Below are 24,183 nucleotides of genomic sequence, written 5' to 3' on the forward strand. Positions count from 1 at the left end.
CTGTACATTAAAGCACATATGTGGATATATGCCCAGTGACACCTAAACAAGTGGCCTGCATTTTATAGATGCTGAGCAGCTACAATAGCAATTCCCTCCAGAGAAAATCAGAAACATGCTTGAAGTTTGAGAATGCTGCCTTTTCATGCTTTTTTTTTTTCTTTTGAAGACAGAGCAATCAATACATGCTGGTAGCAACTCCATGTAGCTGCAAAATGTATCCTGCATTCAGAGACTGTGGGTGTTTGTGCCTTTCTCCTGGCTTGTCTAACAAAGACATTAATGTATCTGCTGTTGCTCTGAGCTAACTGACTAGATGCTTTTCATCAGGTGATAGAAGCCTATGTTCCTACCATGGAAAATCCTGGTTTGAAATCTTGCTGTTAGCAAAAATCTCAGGGTTATAAGGAAACAGCCTGAAAAGAACAGCTGGATGGAAATATTGTGACCTTACAGACATCTGTCTTGCCACATGATCAGTGGTCCTCAGAATTGTGAGGTTGTGAAAGGTGTATGTGATCTTGTCTGATGCGAGAAGCTAAATTGGAAAGGATTTTGTAGTTTGACCTACATCATTTGAAGAATGTAGGCCTGCAGTTTATCACCAACAGGTTGATTCTCAATTGTTTTTAAGCAGCCTGTTTATTGCATTACCATCTCTGAACAAGAAATTGCTGCCTCCTTGTAGTTACATAAACAGGCCCCCATTGAGAAATAATGCAAAAAATCATTTTATGTGCTGAATGAAAAGCAAAGAGCAATTAACAACACCCTAGAGACTTTTACAACAGAAGAAGGAATAGCTTATACCTGTGTGGAATGATTTCATGATTTTAAAGATGTGTGGTTTTTACTTGATCCAAAGATAAAATACTACTAGTTCTCTTCTGTATTCTTATGTTGCTTTTGCTGTTGGCATGAGACAGTTTTGCAGTAATAAAGTCCCAATTGAAGGCATTGTTAGGGCCTTGTTATACCTTATGCTGTGTGCACAAAGGCTAAGTAGAGATGTTCAAAAAGCCAGAGGAGGAATCAATTTAAGTTACATGGGTTTCTGTAAGTGACCTAGGTTATATTAGTAGCAAACAGACCACATATTGCTCTTTGCTGGGGGGGGGGGGGGGGGGTGGGGGGCATGCAGGCTGCCTGCACTGGCCAAGGCCAGCAGGTTGGGAGTGCTCAGGCACACCTCCAGCAGGCTCTTTGGGCTCCTTGAGCTTCTGGAGACACCTGAGTACAGCCAAGCACCTAGGCCACCCAAGATTGGCTGCTGGGCATGAGCAAGCACATGCCCAAACCCCTGCCACATGAGCCCATGCTCCACCTGCTCCTGAAGTTTCCAGGGGCATCCGCCTGCTTGCCCTGGCTTGGATGGTCATTTCCTTTCTCCCCTACCCCCACCACTAGTACTCCAGGACCCAGTAACTGTGGGACAAAAAGGCCTTGCAGCACCCCAGATGCTCCTGGTCTGGGTACCTGTGTGTAATGGCTGAACCACGGAGGTCACAGAGTTGCCTCTGTGCAGGCACAGCCCCAGTGCTCTGCCCCCTGCCCCTGGAAACAGAAGAGATGAGCTGCAGTGAGCAGGGGGTGCTGGGAAGGATAGAGGGGGCAATGGGCCCAATCTGGGTCATCAGGGGAGGGAGTGGATGGAGTGTTTACACTAGGTATAGCCTAGAGTGGCCAAACCTTGGTAAGCTGGATAACACAAATCAGAGATAATTCTGCCCTGGAGTGGTATAACTTTGAGCCACTTAAGTGCTTAAAACCAGTTTCAGGTGTTAATGTGCAGACAATTCAGGTGTTAAAAGCTCCAGGAGCTGCCCAAAATTACCATGTAACAAGGCCGTTAGGCAGTTTACACACATGTTCTTCTAACAAATCTAATGACGATCTTAAACATACACACATATCCACCATGATGAACCTCGTATATTAATTTACTGGGGATAAAATTCATAAGAAAAAATGCTTGGGATGATTCTGTTTTGAGGACCTTTATTTTCAGAACTGTAAATGCCATTTGGAGTTTACCCAGGCTGCATTAACCTATTGTAGGAGACATTCAGCAGACTACAATATTGGAGACCTTTCCAAACTCTCTAGCTTTTCTTGTCTCCTAAAAACATTTTTAATTGTACTAAAGGCTTTTTATTTCAGGAATGTCTTTTTCAGTACATTGATAAACTTACTTTGCACAGATTTAAATGATGTCTTTTTTCAATGATACGTAGACTTCTGTGTTCTTTGTAAAGTATCAGCACACATTATTTACAAGCTGCTAGGACTACTGACTAATAATAGAATATTTAGCCTTTTTCTGTAACATGCATTTTAGCTCCATTCACAACCACTGGAACTGTGTGGGTGCTTAAGTCTGCCTCTTACTGCCACAGTTATGGCATGGACAGATGACACATTTATACTAGTGTGATTTACACCTGTTTATTGCTGCAATATAAATTAATTTGGAATTCAAAGCGGACAGGTGAACAGCTATCCTTGGCTACCTGCAGGCAGGAGCTGGCTACTATATAACCTCACCACTAGATGGCAGGGGACCATATAATATCTTGCCTTCAGCAAATGGGTTATGTGGAATTAGCCATGGACAGATGACATCTATGCTTATGAAACTTGTACTGTTGTAACTTTTCCCCTTTTTTTCAGCAGAAAAGTCTACAATGGATTGGGAAAATTACCTTGGCGTAAGGGTCTATTTCATCTGTCTGCTTCTCTTTTATATTGATGCCACGGCTGATCACACTAGTGTAATGTGTCTTCTCCTCATGTCCTGACTTTAAAGGATGAACATGTGGATCAACTAAATCTCCTGGCACTAAAATTTTCTCATTTCTTCCATAGCACTCATGTGCTTCCCATTCCCTGCCTCACATTTTTCTTCAGGCCACTTCACTTCACTTCTTATTTTAAAATGGGAATTGTTTAGATGTCATCAGACTCTTAAGGAACTGTGTGGAGAGTTTTCTTCTATTTTTCAAAGAGGAGTATTGAGGCATATGATTCAGCTTTCCAAAATGTAGGAAACAAAACATCAGATATGGCTAGTTTCAGTTTGGTTCAGTGTTTTGGGAAGAAGCTTGTGAAGGAAGCCCAATGAGATTTTTCACCAGTCAAAAAGAAAAAAACCCACATTTTTGTAATTCATCGCTATGTCCGAGGGATAGGCTGTTATTGCATCTTTGTCATTTCATTTCTCTTATGGACTCCATTAATGATAACTTGGGTTCTGTGTTCTTCTTGGTTTTAGAGTTGCTAAAAGGTCTGTCAGTTTTAATTTACTAGAAATCATGGGTATGCCACTTGTCAAAACTTCAAAGTTAGAGTATATTATTTCTATTCTCCAGCTTGTCATCATACTAAAATGATAGCATATTCAGAGCTAGGCTCTTTCAAACTATTGTTAAAAGCCCATGAAAGAGATTTTGAGAAGTGAAAATGGAAGTCTGTCTTGAAGCTAAAGATGCAAACCCTGTATTTGTAGAGTGGCCAGCATAAAGGGCTTTGGGAAAGAACTCTAATAACCATGTCTAAAAATCTAAACAACTAAAACCGGGAGAGGAAAGAGAGAAAAAGATTATAGTTTTTGTCTTGCCACATACACACTCACAAAAGGGTCTTAGAAAAGACCCAAAGACTTAAAAACATGTAAATACACAATATTATCCCTAATTTCTCTTACTTACTAGTTTATTGCCTGCTGATTTTGCATTTTTCTAGGTTCTTCATATTATAATGTCCTAAGACCAATAGCTGCTTCATTGTTTCTTCCTTTCATTTGAAAAGCAGTTAAATTTTTTCCTAGTATTTTTTTTGGCAGAACTGACTCAAGCCCTGTGATGAATCTTATGAGGGGTGTTGATAGGCACTAATTAAGGATTGATTGCTCTTTGCCAGCGTGTATTTATTGCCTGCCTCTGAGACATCCTTTTCTCAAGCCGTAACTTTGTTTCCCATCTGCACTGAACTTTGGACAGCTGCCTTTTGATGACATTTTCTGTCTCTTCCTAACACCTGGCTGTTATAGGGCTGTTGCACTGCATACTGCCAACTCCTATTTTCTGGCAGTGACCAGATTATCTAAAAAATTGTTTTCATGATTACAGCGGACCCTGAAGGGTCCCTCATTACTTCCAGGGCAGTTATGGGAGCCTCTTGTGATTTCATTTTGTTGCTCCATTTTGGTGCTTATGCGGCTCCCATTAACACAAGGGTTGAACCTTTCTCATCTATATATCCATGCAACAGCTATAAAGAATCTTTGTCACCTGTGAAAGCGTATGCCTCTCTGAACTAGTCTCTCAGGTGCTACGAGTTTTCCTTCTTTTAAACATGGAGAAGCAAGGCACAGAGATTAAATGACTTTGTCCATGTTCCACAGGCCAATTGTGGCAGATCTGGAAGGAAATCTGAGTTGAATTTTTCTGTAGTCCAGTGTCCATTTGCCTGTATAGAATACAGCAACTTCTGTAAGGCAGTTACAGACTTTGTAAGGCTGTTAAAGAAATGTTGATGATGCAGAAAATCCATGGAAGGGAGATTAAAGAAAAAACAAACTCTCTCTAAAAGTTAGAGAAGGAAAACAAATCCCTTAGATGCTAGTACATTTCCTGTTGGGAGCTGTGCTGCATCTAAATCCATGTTGCCCTGCGAGGTGAAGTTCTGAAATGTAATCAGCATCTTCTTTCTCAGTGCTGTAGCCTGATTGGCCAAGAGGCAAAGCAGAGGCGGATTATGCTTCTGACTGCTCGTCCCCTCTACACACCATAAAGCAGACAGCCGGCATGCACTACTGTCAGTGAAAGCAGAGCTTGTAATTTGAAAGTAGCTTCCATTCAGAAGCAGCCACTTGAACATTTTACTCTTCTCCCTTTTAATGGAAGACAAGGAAAAAAACCTGATTGCATCAGTGTAAAACAGTCTCATTAGGGAAGAAACACCCTGAACAGTTATAGCTTGCAGCTGAGACTGGATATCATGGAAGTTGATACCCAAGCTAACAGCAAGGATTACCAGAAACTGCATCTGAGCGAGGCTGAAATCCGGGTGTGTGATATCACGCTGGTGTTTTGAACTGCTTTCTCCCCAGGGGGTCTTTGTACTGTCTTTTTGTAATTGAGAAGCCAAAGGAGGATCAGAAGGGGAGCAAAAGAAAGGGGCTTGAAATTTAACAGGCAGTGAGCTGGAACAATCCCACGTCTGACTGGATCGGCATTTCATAAGATGAACTTCACACGCCACCGGGGGGTGTCTCAGCCACTACACTTCTGGAACCACAGCTATGGATTGCAAGGTGGTGCCAACGAGACGAGCAGAAAGGGTTACTCTTCAGGAGGCTGTTATGAGCAACTTTTTGTCTCTCCTGAGGTGTTTGTGACTCTGGGCATTGTAAGCTTATTGGAGAATGTTTTGGTCATTGTGGCAATAGCTAAGAACAAGAACCTGCATTCACCTATGTATTTTTTCATCTGTAGCTTGGCGGTGGCTGATATGCTAGTGAGCTTATCTAATGGATCAGAAACGATCGTAATCACACTGTTAAACAACACGGACACGGATGCCCAAAGCTTCACCATAAATATTGACAACGTCATTGACTCAGTGATTTGCAGTTCTTTGCTTGCTTCCATTTGCAGCTTACTTTCAATAGCCGTGGACAGGTATTTTACCATCTTTTATGCTCTCCAGTACCACAACATCATGACAGTGAAACGAGTAGGGGTCATCATAACATGCATCTGGGCAGCTTGCACAGTTTCAGGCATTTTGTTCATCATTTATTCAGATAGCAGTGTGGTCATCATCTGCCTTATCAGCATGTTCTTCACCATGCTTGTTCTCATGGCTTCCCTCTATGTGCACATGTTCATGCTGGCCCGACTTCATATCAAAAAGATTGCTGTTCTTCCAGGCACTGGAGCTATTCGTCAAGGTGCCAACATGAAAGGGGCCATTACTTTGACCATCTTAATTGGGGTGTTTGTTGTATGCTGGGCCCCATTTTTCCTCCATTTGATCTTCTATATCTCCTGCCCCTACAACCCATATTGCGTGTGTTTCATGTCCCACTTTAACTTTTACCTCATCCTCATCATGTGCAATTCCATCATTGATCCACTTATTTATGCGTTCCGAAGTCAAGAGCTTAGGAAAACTTTCAAGGAGATCATATGCTGCTACACACTGAGAGGGCTCTGTGATTTGTCTGGCAAGTATTAAATGGACACAGCTAAGTTACTGTGCACACGCACCAGAGCCTTTAAACCTTTAAGTACTTTCTCAGCAGGACCTGGGCTGCATCTTTAATAACAACCATCTCTCTGCTATAGTTATAAGCCTAATTTATGTATAATTTATATTGCTGTACTGTAGCTGTACAAGCTACAGCTGTGCCTATTTAGCTGTGTGTTTGTGTAGGGGAAATCACCTTACTAGTCTGTAAGTAAAAGAAGATGTAATGATGCTTTCCAGACTGTGAAATGCTAATAAACATCATCATTTATAGGTTCTGAAGGCTGGAAAAAATTATTGCCACACTTAAAAGATACACATTGATCAACATTTGTGCCTAATCCTACTGAAATGAGAGAAGCAGGTAGTTAATTCCATTCATGTATTAAAAGTATGCACAAGAAATGGGGCCAGTGATTAGCATTTATATATTATTGGTTTGAATTACAAAAGGACGTTTTCCCTAAAGATATTACAATCCAGTAACCAGCTTCATCATAAAAAAATCAGTCACGTGGAGCTCCTTGTCTTCCGTTTATGCAAGAGCAAAGTTTCTGGCCTTTGGCTACAAGTATTGGAAACAGAAAGATTTTTCACACACGTGTCACACGGAAATATTTTACAATGCAGCAAGTATTACAAGACTGAGGTTGACTTTAGGAAATCATTTCCTAAAGTGATGTCCAGCTCTGGATAAAATTCCCCAGACTGGTATCACTGAAGGCTAGCTTCATCTACTTGCCACAGAGCAGATGTAATATGGATGCTGACATGGTAAGCTGAAACACACAAGCTCACCTTTGTATCTGTGTATCTTTAGGTTTCAGAAGGTACTTTTGGCTGGGCAGTTCCTGTTCTTTCCCTTTTTAAGACTTCCACTTAACAGCACTGTTGCCTGATCCTCTGGTCTCTTCTTGCTGCCCTGTCTGTTCTCTTGTGCCATGCATGCCATGGATTGGACATCCCTACTCTAAGTACTTGGCTACTGTATTTTTGGATGGCATCTCTCTGTGTTCTTTAAAACACAAAACAAAACTGAAAAAAACCCTAGATGTTATCTGAATGTGGAACAGGCAACCCGTTTCCATCCTCATTTTACTTTGTTCCTACATTTCTGGAGAATTTCAGATGAAGCCAGCTGCTTCTAACATGGGATGTATTTGGAAGGTGGCAGACTCTGTGACACCTTGCCAGATCCTGAGCCTGTTGGCCACCCTATGTATTGTTCAAAGTTTTATTCAGTTACTGGTTGTAATTTTTATCATAAGAAGCACCTCTTCCTGTCTTTGATTGCTAACTAATTCCAGGCACATGATACACTAAAATGTATTATCCAAGTCTCAGAATGCACATTGGTAACTGGGGATGAAAAACATTTAATGAGGGGTGGTATCATTATTCCAGAACCAAGCATTCTAAATTCAGAGGGCAGGCTAATCTTAATGACAGACAAATGTGGCAGGGGCAGATGCAGGGGGCATGTGGAGGTGCAGTTGTACCTTTCTTCCTGCTGAACCTGGCAACCCACACAGACTCTGTCTACAACAGGAGCCCCCTGGACAGTGAGGGACACCAGGGGGCTGGGCAAGGAGCAGGCACAGGAAGCCCATTTCTGCTACTCCCCCTGGCATCAGGGAAGGCCCAGAGCCACTCCTGCCTTGCTCCAGCTATGGGCTGAGGTTGCACAGGGTGCCAGCTTCTGCCAGGGACAGAAGCAGCAGTGGGTAGGTTTTTTTTTCCTGCACCTTCTCCCTGCCCTCCCTGGCTCCCACTGCCTGGGAGCAGGGACAGGAAGAGGAAACCCTTCCATCATTACCATTGCTGTTCATGGCTGATGCAGGCATGGTGGGAGCCCTACAGTCACTCCTGTCCTGCTCCACTCATGGCCTGCAGAATGTAGCTACCTTGTGTGCTAGGCTCAGCTGAGGACAGTGGTAGTGGTGGGAAGGACGGGGTGGGGGAGGGAACAGGTTCCTCCTTTGGTACTTGGTGCCAGCCAGGAGGGGACTCTGGGGTGGGGCAGTGGGGAGGAGAGGAAGGAAGGAGAGCAGTAAGGAAAAACTTGCCCTTTGCTGTTGCTGTCCCTGGCTGAGCCTGGCACCCTGCACAGCTGCTACTTGCAGTGATCCTTGTTGCCCTTGAGGTCAAAAAAGGTAAGAGGAGCTTCTGTGGGGCTATCCTACATGCCCATGTCAACTGGGGGCAGGTCCCTCCTTCCTGCACCTTTTCCCTGTCCTGCCCCCTGTCCTGTCCCCTAGCGTTCCCCACTTGCCTCCAACGGCACCTTGCCTCCATCCCTCACCCTGGCTTGTGTGGTGGTGTGCTGCACCCCATCTTTACCGTGTTTTAGGGGCTGGTGTAGGATTTAGTAAAGTAAGAAAAGGAGCAGTCAAGACGCCCAAATATTGACTCTGTTGTGCACTTACATCTGGCAAAAAATACCTATATATGATTGAATAAGTATGTTAGAGAATGTCCCTAGATTAGATTAAACTGATTTATAGTCATGTTCAATGCTTTTTCCCAAATGGGGTAGATGCATGTGAGAAGTACTTTCCCTGAGTGAGAAGTTGGCAAGGACAAAAAAGGAAATCACATAGTCACAAGTCCTTGATGAAGTGATTTTTATGCTGACTTAACATTTTGGGCAATTAAAGTATGAAAATTCTAGTTACCATTAAAAAAAATGATGAATCTACACCAGGTTAAAAATCACATAGTCGAAAGTGCTTTTTCAAAATAACTTTTCACTCTAGGGTAAAGCAATTAATATTAAACAGACATTTGGTAATTATCATGCTATTACCTTATAAAGGCAAAGCAATGTTTCTGTATTACGAAGAGCAACTATTCTGCATTATCTTAATTTTTTTCTGAGCTCCCAAAGATTATAAAATAGTACTTTGCAAAACCATAATGTATAGTGTAAAAAGGTAATAAAAACAATTACTTATTACTTGAATCCAAGATAAGGTTTTTCCCTCCATTGAACGTGGGGGGAAAAGCCCCTCATCTTGGATCAGAGTATGAGGCAGTGTGAATCAGGCAGCTGCTGCAGCTTTAGCTCCAGCTCTGGCCCTGACCATCTCTGTCTTCTCTCCTCTCCCTACTTCAGCCTCTACTTTCTCCCTACTTGCAGCCTTGGAGCCAGGGCTGGAGCTGCCATGCTGCTGTTGCGGCTGCCAGACTGGGCTGGGGCCTTGCTCCATGTCCTAGGCGGGAGTGAGGCTAGAGCCAGCTGGAGCAGAGCAAGTATAAGCAGCAAGGGAGGGCAGAAATGAGGGGGGAAGGTATAGGAGTGGGCAAGAGGCAGAGGCCAAACTGATTGACTCGCCCCACTGCCTACCCCCACTTCTCCCCATATGGCTTCCCTTGCTACCTGCCCCCTTTCACTGCTTTTCCTGATGCAGCAATGTATGTGTGTGTGTGGGGGGGGGAATATAAGATGACCCTCCAATAATTAGATTCTATATATGTAAAAGTGTAATGAATTTATACATGTTCCATGTATAGAATGTAATTCTTGGAGTGATTGTCTTAAATTTGGGGTTATCTTGGATTCAGGCAAATACGATATCTGCCTGTCATGGTATCTCCAACTCCAAGGTGAGTTTCATAAGCCTAAATGTTTTCAAATGGCTTTGTTTTTTATGCTGTACCTAAGAGACTTTTAAGTGGTCTGGATTTTCCACTTAGCTCTTCTGAAAATTGTAGACCTAATACTTTTGGGGTTGTTATGCATGTGGCATATTGCAGAATAATTTCGATTTAAATGTTCCTTAGCAGGGAACTATTTTAAAATAATAAGTTTAAAATTATTTATGTGCTAAGAGTTTCCATGCTTTGGCTGTTTTAGACAGTCCAGTACACATTGCTCCTGAAAAATTACATATCTTGCGTTGATAGTATCAGTCTGCACAGTATCTAAGGCAACAACATTTTGGTTGTTCAGTATTTTGTTTGTTTATCCTCAGTAAGTAAAGAAAATCTGTCAGTAAATGATAAAAGAGGCAGAAAGATAGTGTGATTTAAGGCATCAAAATGCAAGTATGAAAGGGAATTTTAGCTCCAGCACTTGCTTAACTTCAATATCATCTGTAGTCCATTGATTTTCATGTAGATACTTCAGGAAGTTAGGCTGAGCACTTAAGCACTGTCTGCAGGTTCCAGACCTTCAAATGTTTGCTAATTGCCATACGTTAAAAGCTCAATGCTTCCTGCCCCAGGAAACCACAGTAAGAAGCTCCTTTTTCAGTGGTAGTTGAGGATTCCCAGAACCTTACAGGCTTGGACCCAGTCTGTCAATGATAATTGAGGCTGATCCGCCTCAATTACAATAACTAGCTCTTGTCATCAGTAGACTTCAGAGCAGTTTACAAAGGAGGTCAATATTGCTAACTAAGGCACAGAGAAACTAGGGTTATTCAGTGGCTAAGTAGCAAAGCAGGAAAATGGGTCAGGTCTCTTGATTACATGACCCAGTGCCGTAATCGCTCTAGTACTAATGTTGTAACCCTCTTATTTTCCTGTAATTTCAGTGAAAGGCACTGGGGTATTGGGTATCACACTGACTGCTGAGGGGCAAATGTTGAAACTTTATTATTGACTTTATCAACTGTGTTACCAATAACCTTTGTCTTTTCTTTTAAAAGAAACCAGGAAGGATGAAAATGATATAACCATGTCTGACTTGCTCTAAGTAGGAAATGTAATGAATTTACACATGCTCTAAAGAGAAAGGATTAAAATGTAGAAAACAAATTAATAGGACACATTTTGCAGTCCTCCAAAATAGCCTCAGAAATCTATTTCATTTGGGCAAAGCCTTTTTCATCTTCAAGATGTCATGAGTGAATACAAATGCTAGATAGGCAGACTCATGCTGCAAAGTTTGGTGATTTTTTTCAGGTAGGTATATTATGCTTGAGAAAAATCCCACTTGAACATTCTTTAAATTACTTCATGAACTAACCATTTGGGTCTCAGAGTTAGTACTTTAGCTTATATTTTACAGCCTAGGCTGAAATGAAATAGATACTTAATTTTCACAGTGTGTTGGTTACCTCATGCGTAAATTTTTTTCTCAGTAATATTCTTGTAGCTTGTAGAGATGTACATCTTTTCTGGCCTTACCATGAAAGGCTAACCAAGTGGGTCACAATACTATTAAGTTTAACATAAATCTCCTTTCAAAAACTTGTTTATTCTGGAGTTTCATTAGCTTTAACTTTTTAGAGGCTATTCTGAATGAACCTCTGGGAGGTTTGTCAGATATTAATTTTGGATGGTCTTACATGGGTTTTCTTTTTATTAAAATTATCCTTTTATGGTATTGTCTTTTGAATAATATAATCCATCATAATCGCTATCAAATTTCCTAGGTCCGTTTTTGTGCGCATCCCTAATTATCCTCTTCATTCTGGGTAGCTGATTCAGCTTTGAATCACCCCGTGTTTCATAGTTTGCCAGTAGAAAATCATGGAAGTTAGAAATGGACGTGTTTTATAAGTTTGTCTAGTGTCTAAACATAAAAACATGCCAGAGACTGAGGTATTGACAGTGGCCATTGGAGGACACCCTTAGGCAGCCTCATGGATGTATTTCCATGTTTGGAGCATCCTGTGGAGCGTTGGGGCGTGGATGGGCAGGATTGTAGGTGGATCCAGGATTTTGAAAAGGGGATGCAGGAGCAGTGACCAGTGTTGCAGTGGTGAGTGCACACTTCCACTTCTACCTGTTTCTCTCTCCCCTCCAACTGGGGTGGTCAGACTTTACCACGTGAGCAGCAGCTGGGGACTTCTTTTAAGTCCCTGAATCAGGTAAGAATTTCTTGCCATGGATAGGTCTAGAATTTTGTAAATGGGGTGCAGAATCAGTGACCAGCACTGCAGGGGTGGCTGCACCCCTGCTCCCAACTTTTCCCCACCCTGACTAAGAAGGGGAGGCTATACCACAGAAGCAGCAGCCAGGGACTTTTTAAAGTCCCTAAATCAAGTAAGAATCCAGCCTCCCTGCTCTTGATTCCCTCCTCCTTCCCCTCTGTGCCGAGTCACATCTTTCATTCTCCCCTCCCCAACCTGCTGCTCCCACTGTCCACACTCCAAAGGTTGGGGGAGCTCCAGAGCCACCCCAGCCCTGCTCCTGCTGGACTGCATAGGGGTGGGCTCAGGCAAGGACACTGGCAGCAGCAGTGGTGGGCAGGTTTTCCCTCCCTGACCCAGCTGCCCAGGCTGGCAGGGAATACCCCAGGGGACCAGACAGGTAGGGGAAACCCACCGGCTTCCACCATCACTGCTGCTGTCCATAAGTGGGTCCCACTGACACTCCACCATGCCCCTACTGCCCTTTATTGTCTTACTGCACCTGCCATCTCAAATGCTTCCTGGCTTCACTCTGTTGTCCTACATATCTCTATAGTCTTTCAGGATATTTAAATGGGTTGAAATTCTTGTTTCATTAAATGTGATGGAAAAAAATGATAGATTTCTATGGAGCCAAGATTTCACCTGGCTCTTTAAATGGCTAACGGAAGAGTTAAAGTCTTGAGATGGCTAAAGGAGGAGTTAAAACCTAATTGATATTTGCATGTAAATTAGAAAAGAGTTATATACCTCATCACTGGATGATTATTATATAGCTAGACACTTCAAGGTAAATTTTTAATAACAATGTTCTGAATAGATTTTTAATTTTGCCTGTCTGAATATTTGGGTATCACACTTGAAATACCAAGGGCAGAATCCTATTTCACTTTATGAACCCAAATGACACTTAATTGGCCACATAGCTGCCATTTTTGGCACTTATGATCAGCTAGCCACCCTGTTCCATATACAGTGTTGATGTACAAGTGTCCATACCACCAAAAATGCTCTCAAGCACTTGAAAATTCCTTCCATTTAAGCTCTGCATGCTTGAAAAAAATGGGTCGACTGACTGCTTAGGATTGGAATTTTCTAGCTGCTTTAAATCCCCTGACTTTATTGTATGTGGGTGCATAAAATCAATTTTATGGATACTAACAAGAGGATTAAAGTATTTTAGTTGCCTAGAATAATTACTGTAACAACTTGACTTATCTGTGGGTGTGAAATTGCTGAAGTGATATGGATTCTGCCTTATTAAATTAATTTTAATGGATATATTTTTTAAACAAATGAACTCCATACTGACTTCTGAAAAATGTCTTGTTCCTCCAGCAGAAAATGATTAGTAGTGGCTGGCTAGGGGGCTGGGGTGGCATGGGCATGAAAGCACATGGTTGGTAGCCCAGAGGTTGATAAGTTAGAAGCACTTATGGTGCAGCCCTGTCAGATTCCAATGAGTCTGTGAATTCTGCTAAATACCTTGTCACAAGGACAGGAAAAAGGGAAGGAAGTGGTGGAATGGCAACAATATGTGTGTATACCCTTGTTGTATATTCTTTGGGTTGAGTATCTGCTGGAGATTAATATTTAAATCTATGGCATAAATACCACATCCTCTCTTAACTTTCCCTTGAGATGATGAGAATGGTGAATTGAGCCTTATCGCTTAACGCTTCCATCAGTTAATTATAGCATTGCCACCCTTGTAATTGATGTTGAATTTTGAATATTACCTTTGGTTTAATTTTTTTCCCTAACCTTCATGGACATGGATAAGACTGTGAAATGTCTACTTCAAGGGCTGAATTCTCTATGCACTCATGGCCAGGCATGCCACAAGTAAAGCCCTGACCCTCCCAAAGTGCCACTCTGATCTGTACCTCCAGAGGTGTGCTTGCTAGGGCTTGCCCCTGAAGTGCCAGAATGGAGGGAGGGAGGCTCAAACCTCTGGTCACCTGGAGAAGAGTAGAGACAAGCGACTGTTACAAGAAGTATCACTGACAAGAACCAGCTAAACACTTCTCTGGCCCTGCAGCCACCTCAGTTTTACGTGGAGAGTGAGGTTCAGTGGTGGCTGCAGAGCCAGGGAAGGGTTAACCTGACTCCTGGAGGTAGCATCTGCCACCTCCTGAGAGCAGTGTCTTCTACTCCAGTCCACACAGTTGGAGGGTTGAGTCCCCAAGCCTCCATTTTGGCACCTCTTTTTACTGAGTGCCTGAGGCTCACATGCCACACTCAGCAGCTGCCCATGCAACTTGAGACACGTGTTCCATGATTTGGTCAGCCCTGAACTAGTGGAGGATTGACTGCAGACATGACATAGGGGATTCTCTTTCACATTATTTGCCCAAATAACTGTTTTCTAGCCATGTACATGGCATTTTTTGCTGCTTTCACTCAGTTTGTGACTACCACCTGTGCTGTGTGGACACACCTGGCAAAAATCTATGGCTAGTGGATATTAGAAGCCAAGCTCGAACACTAAATCATTCCCAGTGGCACTGTGAAGTATGATAAGGCATTGACCATTTCAGGCAAACTCGCCTCACTGCAGAGACACAAAGGTGAGAGAGACAAAAGGAAATTGCTGTGATCCAAAATCACCAGGATCTGCTTTGCCCTTCTGTTATGTCTGCAGTTGAACATGAAGATCTCAGATTGGCTTGTTCAGTCATCTCTGGACTCAGACATGGCTGCCCTATCTACTGGAAGATTTTCATCTGTGTATTGAGGGACTGCCACTGCTGCTGATGTCAGGGGAGAAGAGGAGGACTCTCTCATCTCTTAACCCCAAGGAGCGGACTGGTTAGGGCACTTGCTTGGAAGTAGGCAACCCAAGTTCTGGGCTTTCCTTAACCAGAGAGGCTGCAGCAAATGTCAGTTTTGAACCTTTAGTGTTGATAACATTGTACCTAGTAGAATATAACCTGCTGACATCAAAGAACTACCCCAGGCCTTAGCAAGTTTATAAAATCTATGCCAGAATTACAGAGAAATATAAGACAATGAAAAACAGTGATTGTATTCATTGCAAATAACCACTTACGAGGCATAACTGGTAGTTTACATATCGCTTCTCTGCAGAAAATTCAAGTAGTTCAGCTATTGTCTGGAAAAGAGCGGTGTGGGAGCAGTGGCTAGTATATGTTCTGCATGGCTGTGTATTACAACGTAAAGTGCATGGGGCAAAGAGTGCATGTGAGGGAGGGAAAGGTTGTGATAAATCTCTATGCTTTTCCTGTAGGGAGCTGTTGATAACAGCAGTTTGTGCAAACTACAACTACACACTATTTTACAGAAAATTTACAAGAAGAAGGAATATAGACAAGTTTTGATTTATAGGGCTGCATTTCCTGGCTTTCTGCCACTGGGTTTCTTATGCTAGAGTTTTGGGAAGAGTGGGAGGAGATTGGGTGTTAATTGCATTTGTATTAAGAATAAATTAGTAAGTATGTCTACTTTCTAAAACAAAGTGAAAAAGGCAGGTGGAAAATCTGAATTATCTTTATCATTTCTCATGCTACTGCAGGTCCTTATGATGAGATACACTATAGAATTAAATCTCTTTTTTTTTTTTAATGAGGAGGAGGAAGAGGAAAGAGGTAGCAGTACTACCAGAGGTGATGAGTTTTATATGGTTTCCCCAAATTTTCTTGCTTGTATGTGTCTTACATCTTGTAGCTTCAGTTCTCAAATTTTCCTTCACAGTCTAGTTTTTAACCAAGACCAGCCTTGCAAAATCTAGACACGTTAAGAGAAAAATTACCCAAAGAAAAGTCATCCAGACAATTCCATGTGTCCAAGAGTGATGGTTTCTCAGGGTTGAAATGACTTGGCAGTTATACCAGTCCCTAACGTAGCTGAGCACTGGAGACACACTTTGTATGTGACAGTTTTGAGGACAATGTGGGATCTTGATTATGGCTAAAAGTTAATGGCTCTGTGTGAAGAAAAAAAACCAGAAGGAGAAATGAGAGAGGCTTTGTCTGGTGAATGTTTTTATGCTAGGACAGAAGAATGCAGGGTTGGCATCTACTTTCGCTACCTCAGATTTATACACATTCTGAAGTTTTCTATGTAGAAAGGTGAAAGCAAATTTCTTTTTGAAGTATTTTGCAGCCCAGATGGCTCTCAGAACTCTTCTAACAACACACACAAACTTTTATGTATGAGTATTCTACCTGTTTGATAAAGATATTTCCCCCCCCGCTGTTTATAATTGGCATTCTGGGTTTTAACCCAGAGCGACTCCAGTATCAAAAGGAAGCCGTGACTCACAAGAGCTATATAGTTTGTGTGCTAGTTGCCAGTTACATCATAGACACGACAGATGCCCCTGTGAAGTGACTGGGTATGAAGTGCCATGGTTACAATAAGGTAGTTCGTTGCCTTACAATTACTGAGGCATGATAAGTAATTGTAAGGAATGATAAGTTGCTAGACCCCTATCTTCAGTAGGCAAAAGCATATAGTGAGAAATGTATTTGTGAAGGGGTAAAGAATTGTAGTTCTATCCTCTGCCACTTTTCCCAGGAACTACCATCTGTACTCCATTTCTTCCTTCTCCAGTGGCCAGTACCAAGCTGCAGAAGGGGTGGAGGGTACTCCATTTTGGAAAGAAATATATCTGTACAGTGTTTCATGTCAATGGTTTGATGATGTGATGGACATATCTTTGTCAATGTGCTTGTTTCATGGTTATGTATTATAACCAATAACTAGTAGGCTTGCACAAGTAGGCAGCTATTCAATCTGGCTTCAGATATGGCTGTTTTGGATTCCAGGGATCTGATCCAGAGCTCCAGATCGGTTTCCCACTTTGATTCAGCCAAAGCAGCTCCAACTGCAGGCCTGGCTGCTAAGCTACTGTGTTCCCAGTTACCAATTAATCATGATTCACTCAGGGACCAGCTCAATACACAGTACCTAGCTACTACATAACGAGTTAATGAGCAATGATTAACACCTACAAAACCACAGACTAAGGGGAGGAAATAATCAGTGCAGACAGTCAGCTGCCCCAAGACAGACAGTTGCACAAGCACCCATGTCACGAGTTTTGTCTGTCAGCAGCTAGAGGTGCAGGGCCCCAGAACCCCCCTACAGCTATTTGCTTGACAGCTGACAGGTTTCATGGCCTCAGCAGGGGCTAGCAGGCCTGCAGCTTTCACCCTGCTGCTCCCTTAACATACACAGGGTCACCCATGTCATGAGTTTTGCCTGTCAGCAGCTTGAGGTGCAGTTCCCCTCAAACCCCTGCACTGATCTTCTTGAAACTTGGCAGGCTTTGTGGCTTCAGCAGGGGCTACGACCCCTGAGGCTACCACCCCTGCAGTTTTCACCTCCTGTGGTGTAACACAGATATGACATGAGTTTTGCTTTCAAGAATTTGGGGTGCAGTTACCCCTGAACCCCTGCGCCAATTTTCTTGAAGCTTGGCAGGCTTCATGCTCTCAGCAGAGGCTACCACTCCTGCAAGTTTCATCCAAATCAGATAGCAAACAACAAAGTTATAGATATTTCATTGATTCCCCATTATAGCCTATGGCTGGATCTCTGAAGCGGCTCCAAAACTTTTCCAAAGTGGTTTGGAAGCTCTGAACTGCTTCGGAAAACCTAAAGAAGCCAGTGCTTCGATCCAGACATGCTGGTTTGGATGCCAAAGCGTCTGAAGCTTCTCTGGGTCCGAAGCATGGTCCGAAGACTCGCACAGCCCTAATAACTAGTTCATGCTGTAAGTTTTTGTCTGTCTATTTTCTTTCCCTTTTGAGAGAAACCGCTTATATGAATCATATACCTTGGATGACGACAACTATTCTCCCTTCAAAAGCATCAAAGATGTACCCGACTTACGTTTTCCCCCCACTTATAAGTATTATGTAAATGCATGTTTCAGGCTTCCTTTTCAAAATATTTAGGCTAGCTGCTTATCAGTGTCCTGTTTCATTTTCCCCATGCCTTTGTCTGCTTTTAGAACTTCATGGCAGAATTTCAGTTTTTCAGAATCAAGAGAGTTGATTTTGCCACCCTTTTAGAAGAAAAATAAGGCCACCAAGGTAAACAAACAGGTGAGATGATTGTTGAGGATCCTAACATAGCCAGTGCGTGACTTGAAGACTCATGGTTACCTTGCTTGGGCTGGTGTTATATTGTTATGCAAATGTGCTTGAAGGCTCTCTTTTGCATACCTATCAGGAATTACTCTGGATAGGAAAACATACAAGTACAGATGTGTACACTTTTCATAGTATACCCTCACCCACCCTCAAACTGGACACCTGTCCCTTACCTTCTGTGACTCTCCACTTTCCACTCTTATCAAATCTACTGGTTTTGTCCTCTATATAGGCAATGACACCACTGTGCAGCTGAAGAACTATCCCCCTAACTGATGCATTTTTATCTGAATCTTTGCCCTGCCTCAATCTATTTTCTGATCACTGTGCACACCTACACATGCCATTAATGCTGTGTAGGCTTACCATGCAGTAAGCCTATACAGCTTAAATACTGCTCCTAATTACTTCACTTGATTAGTAAATACTAGCCTAATTACTAAGCCTAAATACTGTGCAGTATGTCTTCCCTAGAAGCATGTCTACATGTGCACTGTTGGGAGCAAATACTTTCCCAATGGGAGCAGCCCAGTACAGGGGTTGAGCTCCCGGCTCCCCTGGGGTGCTAGCCTGGGGGACGGGGGCCAGTCCTGATGTGCATCGGGCCAGGAGAGCTCTGCCATCTGCAGTGGCTGATGTTTCCAAGACCCTTCCCTATGTGCATTGGGACAGGAGACAGCTCAGCAGCTCTCCCAGCCTTGTGCACATCAGGACACACAGCTGCCAGCAAGCCTGGTGCCCAGCAGGGCTTCTCCACTCAGCAGGGGGCTCACTGGGAGCTGTCCCACTTCTGGGGCAGCTGCCAGTGAGCCCCTGGCTGAGCAGGAAAGCAGAGAGCTCCCCCATTCCTACACTGCTCCACTCGCAGTTCTTGTGGGGAGTCGAGAGCTGCACAGCACCAGGACGGGGACAGTTGGGGAGGGTGGGGGGGAGGGTTATTGTGTGACCCTGTCCTGGTGCTGATTGGCTCCTGGGGTTGCTAGGAGCAGAACAGTGCCAGAACCAGGGACAGAGAACTGCCCCATCCTGTGGCCCCGTACACGTTTTCTCCCAGGCAGTGTCTATACAATTGGTAGAGCTCAGTAGCTAATGTGCAGTTAATCTACTACCTGTATTTATAGGTAATAAAAAACCATGCACTAGCCAGTAGCTGCTGTGCACAGTCACATGGTGAGGCCTTACTGGGCGCATCTACATGAGACACTATTGTGCAGTAGCAATGAGCAGCACTAATGTACAGTAGTACTGCCAGGCACTCACTGTGATGCGATGCTATTACACAGTAGTAATAAGCTACTGCACAGTATCTTGTTGCTATTGTGAAGTAGCAGAGGGAAGAAAACCCTAAACAAACAAAAAGAAAAAAAAAAGATGCGCAGCAACAGTACTGTACAGTAACAACTGTTACTGAACAGTCATTTAATACTTGTATAAGCACAGTCATTACTAAATCATTACCAGTGATCCTGGTTTCCTCTGTTTAAAAATCACAAATTCTCTGATAAAAGTAGCAAATTCTCTGATAAAACCCCCCAAATCTGTGATTCAAATGAAAGGCCACTATATATAATCAATAAAACACTGTGTTCAACTGATACCTATATATGTATATATAGATATATGGGTATCAGTTGAACACAGTGCTTTATTGATATGTTTATAGTTTTAGAGCAATTTGGAAGCTTACCAGTGCTTCAACCACTATAATAAAATACATTCTAAATACCTACATGTTTTGGCATTTGATTTTGGGTTTTTCATCATGGAAAAAAAGCAGAGGTCCTGCTGAGACCACTCTGTACACTCCAGGGAATTATGCACAGAAAAATTCAAAATTATGTGCAGAAAAACTCAAAATTATGCAAAATTAATTACTTACTCCCCCTACCCTTGGCAATTATCCACACCCACTCCACAGTGCCCCCTTCCTGATCCACAGCCCCCCAGCCCAGCCAGAAGGGGCCCCCAGCTGGTGTCCAGCCCCCTGCAAACCCCACTTATCTCAAAGTCTCCAGGAAGGAAAGTGAGCCTGAGCCAAGCCCTGGCTGACAGTTTCAGGCCCCACCCTTTCCCCCTCGGGACAGGGCTTAAAGTTTGCCACCCTTTTTGCAAGAAGTTCTTGCAGGCTGGAACTCTGCCATCTTGCAGAGAGCTCTTTGCAAAAGAGTGGAAAATTTGCAGGCATCTCTGTTAAAATGAAAAATCCGCTTTTTTTCTCTGTTAAAAGAGAAAATCCATTTTTTTTTCCTACTTTCCATGGGAAATGGAAAACTCAGATCCCTGGTCATTAGTAAATGTCTGCAGTAACAACTGTGCAGCCCACCACTCATGTAGACGCGGCCTGAGTGCAGTAGGTTAGTCTACTGTGCAGTAAAGTAACTCATGTAGACGTGCCCACAGAGAGGTAACCAAGCTGGAAGAAGAAAGGCATTTCATGAACCATATGCCAGGTAACATCGCAAAAGGAATCCATGCTTGTAAAAACTGAACAGACTTTACTAATAGAATGAATTACACCAATATTGCAACTTCAGCTAGTATTCTAGCCAGGTGCTCACTAAGTTCTTGGTGCCTCCCCCAAGCTCTTCAAATTCTGTCAGTCCCTTCAAATTCCACTGCAGTTGCTATGTACAGGAGAACATTCTTTTACCACAAGGATAACAGTGAAAAGAGGAAATACTGTTGGAACATTTACCAGGGCGGCCATGATGGCCCCTGGTAGCTCCGCAACCATTCCCTGCTCTACCCCTAAGGTGCCCCTCCCCCATCTGCCATACCTTGAAGTATTATAAGTTAATAGGGAGGCTGCCCCCCAACCTTTGCTAGGGCTCGGTCCCACTGATCGTAGGCTCCCTGGCTGGGCCTCTGATTCAGCTGTGCCCAGCAGAGCACCCAAACCTATATGAGCTAATTGTGTGGCTCCAAACTGCTCTTTTACCATGCTCCATGCCTCACAGGTGTTACTAGTACATTGTCCCTCTTTGGGGGCTTTGACCTTCACCCCTTTAAATCTAGCTAGGCTTTCAAACGTAGGTCCACTGGGTTGGACTTAGCTTCAAGGCACTAGCTTCACTTGTCCCTTTGGCTGCACCCACACTGGCACCAGGCTCTCCAGCCCCTCTGTGGCTGTGCCTACACTAATGAAGCCTCCTAAATGCCCCTTATAGCCTCATCCTGATCCACCAGGGAAAACTGTAACATAACATAAAATAAGCCCCTTGGCTATAACATAAGCAAAACTGTAAGTGGCCCTCTTCCCCTTTTAGAAGGCAAACATTTCATTCTAGGGCCTGCATAGCTCCTTTGGAGCTCCTTGGGCCCAAGTCTTCCTGCAGGCAGCAAAGCAGTCTGATCAGTACCCCTGGGTGCTGCTCCTGGGCAGAAGCTCCTAACCCTGTAGCAAGCAGGACTAGACTGCTTGCCTAGTCAAGCCCCAGGTTTATATGCATCCAGGGCCCTGCCTGCATCTGGTTATCTGACTGCCTGTAGGTGCTGACTAATTATCCCCTTAGCCAATTGCCCTGGCTACTTGCAGCTGCTGTCCCCCTGCCTGCCTGCAGAGCTCCCTTTCTGGGCTGCTGCTTTTCTTTAAGTAACAGACAGCCCTGGACTCTATCTTACAAACATGCATTTTTTCTAAGTGGGGAAACCTTTAGGTATGACTACTGATTTTTCAGGCAATTTTGATCTTATTGCTGCAGCTCTGAAGTTTTGCCTATCTGGCTGTGGACACCAAATTATTTTACAGTTTAAGTCTGAGGGTCAAAAATTTTCCTCTGTTATGTGCAACTCCAGTGAAATAATGAGTACTGTAGGAATTTTATGGTCTGGGTAAGGGTCCATAGTGCCCACTTAAAAATAGTTTGGGGAGATGGAAAAGTTGTAAATGTTCCTTTTGTTCAGATATAGTGCTGTAGTTAAGAGGAGACTAGCATTATAGCAATCACACTCAGGGAAGATACTATACATCATTTGGGAAAATGCAGACCTCATTGCAATCTCAGTAGGTTATTTTTTTTTTTTAAGATTGTACTAAACTGCAGTGAGGTGATTTAGATGAACAATTTTCACAGCTTCATATTTCAAGAAATATAATCCATTGAGGATCAGTCTATAAAATAAGGAGGGGATGGGGAAATGGGGAAAACTTCCTAGGTGACCTTTCAGTAGTTTACCTACAATATTATTATATTCCAAATGTCACATACAGTACATTGTCATTGCCAGTTCAAATAGCTTAATGGGAAATTTGATTTCACTTTATTGTTTCGCTATAATAGGAAATAGATAAAATTCAGACCCTAACCAAATTCTGAGGCTGAGTTGCCTGGGGTAGTTAGCAAGAATTTCAACTCACCACCTTTATGAAGTGGATGAAATACAAATGTGTCAAAAATAACGCTAATGTGAGCAGGGAGGCACTACATTTTCAGTCTGGCAACAGAAAATTCAATTTAACTTTGAGCTTATAGTTAAGACTGTCCTGATACTTAAAAGGTCCTAGACAGGTTAGGTGATAAAGAAATTGGAAATAAGTCACAAAGCTAGTAGCATTTTTACTTGCAGGTACTTTGAAATGGGTAGCTGCACAACTCTAATCATGCACATGTACATATGTGCCTCACTGAAACCTGCCATGCAAAATACATTCACCTGTATTATAGCAGTGGCCACTTTCATTACTTTCATAACCCATTCCTTGTTTATGGGATATACAAAACTGCTATGCATATTAAAAGCATCTTCAAATTTAATAGATCTGACTCAGAAAAGCCAAACCTGGGTAACAGATGTGTCATTCAAAGGAAACAAACTTTCAGTTTTGAAATGTACTGCCAATAATTAGTAGCTTTCTTCTGAGAAAAGTTCCCATTCAGACCTATGAAATATCATGCCATGGTTCAAGTCAGGAAATCAAGAAGTGCTGCCTTTGTCAAAGGCAGGCAAGGTTCTTTGGGTAGATGTGATATCTTTTATTAAACCAACTGAGTAGTTGGAAAAAAGTTTTTTGCAAGCTTTCATACAAGAGGTAGAGCAGAGAAGGGATAGCAAAAAGAATGGGGAGGGGGTGGCAGAAAAGCCAAAGGTGAGTAAGTAAGATGTCTATAGGCATTGGATTTATGACACATTATAACCTGCCTGACATGATTCACTAGGTACCTGCCAGACCTGACCTCTTACACTTTTCTTTTCCCCTCTTCCTCCCCACCTTTTTCTGTGCTTTCTGAAAAAGTAAATAGCTGGAAATTAGGAAGACAGACAGCCTCTTTTTTCTACCTTGAATATCTACTACTGTAGTCTCTCTTACTTACCTTTGTCTTTTTACCCCTTCTTTCCCCACCTCCCTTCCCTGCTCTATCTTTTGTTTTCCTAATTTCCACCTATTTACATTCTTACTGACATCCTCCCACACTTTCAGCTTTCATTCCTTGGAGTCTCAGAACAGCAGAGACTTCCTATGCCTGAAGAAGGGTGATTGCATCCCAAAGCTTGCAAAATACTTTTTTCTAACTACTCAGTTGGTCTAATAAAAGATATCACATTTACCCAAAGAACCTTGCCTGCTTATGTCCTTAGACCAACACGGCAACAACCAAAAACCCAGCAACATGGACAATACCACCTTTGTCAAAAGCATTTGCACTGATTATTTCAACCAAGATTATTCATTTATCATGAATTATTTTCTATTATTAACTCAGAGCATTGGGGAACAGGGACCTTGTATGCCTATTTTAGTGAAAAAGTAAAAAGAATACTGGTTAGATGCTGTAAAAACAGAATAAGAATTGAACTAACAGACTCAGGATTGCTAAGATGGTAAAACAGGAAAGAATATATGACCCTTGCTTTGTGCCTTTTTTCTTTTCTTAGAGTCTTAGGCAGAGAAGCAATATTTGTGATGTGAGGTGATATATTATATTGGACCAACTTAACTTGTCTTTCTC

The 24,183-nt window shown here is 42.7% G+C and overlaps 1 protein-coding gene and 1 long non-coding RNA gene across 3 annotated transcripts in view; both read left to right on the forward strand.

The window, feature by feature from the left end:
* The window catches only part of LOC109283888 (uncharacterized), a 103,095-nt gene that overhangs the window by 17,703 nt on the left and 61,209 nt on the right, over nucleotides 1-24,183 (forward strand). The gene's annotated exons all lie outside the window — the stretch shown is intronic.
* Nucleotides 1,191-6,590, forward strand: MC4R (melanocortin 4 receptor). Its single transcript, XM_019490602.2, has one exon. It carries the CDS (start codon nucleotides 5,245-5,247, stop codon nucleotides 6,238-6,240), a length of 996 nt encoding a protein of 331 aa, XP_019346147.1. The 5' UTR covers nucleotides 1,191-5,244; the 3' UTR covers nucleotides 6,241-6,590.

The sequence above is a fragment of the Alligator mississippiensis genome, chromosome 3 (assembly GCF_030867095.1).
Source record: "Alligator mississippiensis isolate rAllMis1 chromosome 3, rAllMis1, whole genome shotgun sequence".
NCBI lineage: Eukaryota > Metazoa > Chordata > Crocodylia > Alligatoridae > Alligator > Alligator mississippiensis.